The sequence below is a fragment of the Tupaia chinensis genome, unplaced genomic scaffold (assembly GCF_000334495.1).
Source record: "Tupaia chinensis unplaced genomic scaffold, TupChi_1.0 Scaffold000368_1, whole genome shotgun sequence".
NCBI lineage: Eukaryota > Metazoa > Chordata > Mammalia > Scandentia > Tupaiidae > Tupaia > Tupaia belangeri.
Window position 1 is genome coordinate 819,615 of NW_006159865.1, and position 1,115 is coordinate 820,729.

Genomic DNA, 1,115 nt, shown 5'->3' on the forward strand with positions numbered 1-1,115 from the left:
CTGCGTAAGAGGATGGGCTCGAACAGACGTGCTCCAGGGAGTCCTTCTCCGACGAAAGAAAGGTGCGCCTTGAAGTTACAGCTTCTGACGGAAAGAGGCTTCCCTGGGCCTGTCTTCAACTCGGCCCGGTTCCCCACCCCCTCGGGGACCAGCTCCAGCAAGCAGGTCAGCTGGCAGCCTTTAAAACCTGCTCCCGCGCCACTGCACTCCCCGGCGCAAAGCGCAGAGGTGACTTCTGGGCCCAGGATGGGCCCCCGCCACGGAGACCTCAAACCCTGTTCCCCCAAACTCCGGCAAAATACAGACACCAGGATTGATTCTCACAGCGGGACAGAGTCTCTAAGGGGGGGGGGGAAGATCAGGCTAAAGGAAAAGAAAGTCACAGACGACTTGATCCAATTAGTAAATGCCTAATTGAATTAGTGTCACCTCCATCAGCCAATCGGAGGGTCCCCGGGCTGTGGGGCCGCGAAGCCCCTCCCTGGCCGCGCGTATATAAAGCAGCCAGTGACATCCTGCAAGTTTCCAAGTGGTCAACTCGACTGTCAGGCGGGGGCAGAGAGGAGCGGGCTGGAGGGTGGTTGGGGACAAAGATCAAGTCTGCTTCCAGAGAGTGAGTGGAGGCTGGGGGTCCAAACAGTCGAGAGGGACGGGGAAGGCAAAGGAGAGCGCTCACTGAGGGGCAGTTTCCACCTCCTGCCTTCTAACTCAGTGCGCTTTCCTAGAGGAAAACACGCTGGATTCGGAGCGCACGAGAGCGCCCGGTAGCTGCCCGCCAGTCGGCAGGTGGGTAGCCCGAGCGCGGAAGGAAGGGGAAGTTACCTTCCCCTCGGAAGAGGGCGCTGGCTCCCCCATCCTGCCTTTATAATAAGGCCGCGGCAGGAGAGGAAGCAGCCAGCTGCGGTCTGCGCCTTGCAAAGCATGCAGTTAGGGGAGCAGCTCCTGGTGAGCTCGGTGAACCTGCCTGGCGCGCACTTCTACCCGCTGGAGAGCGCGCGGGGCGCGGCCCCGTCGCCGCAGAGGCTGGACTTAGACAAAGCCCCCAAGAAGTTCTCCGGCAGCCTCGCGTGCGAAGCCGGGAACGGGGAGCCCGCAGCCGCCCGGGCGGGGGGCCC

At 62.2% G+C, this 1,115-nt stretch overlaps 1 protein-coding gene across 1 annotated transcript in view; it reads left to right on the forward strand.

Moving 5' to 3' along the window:
* Positions 1 to 543: 543 nt before the first annotated feature.
* EOMES (eomesodermin) overlaps positions 544 to 1,115 on the forward strand; it is a 5,984-nt gene continuing 5,412 nt past the window's right edge. The window contains 1 exon segment of the mRNA XM_014589680.2: positions 544 to 1,114. Within this exon segment, the coding sequence (XP_014445166.2) occupies positions 922 to 1,114 (193 nt within the window). The 5' untranslated portion in view covers positions 544 to 921.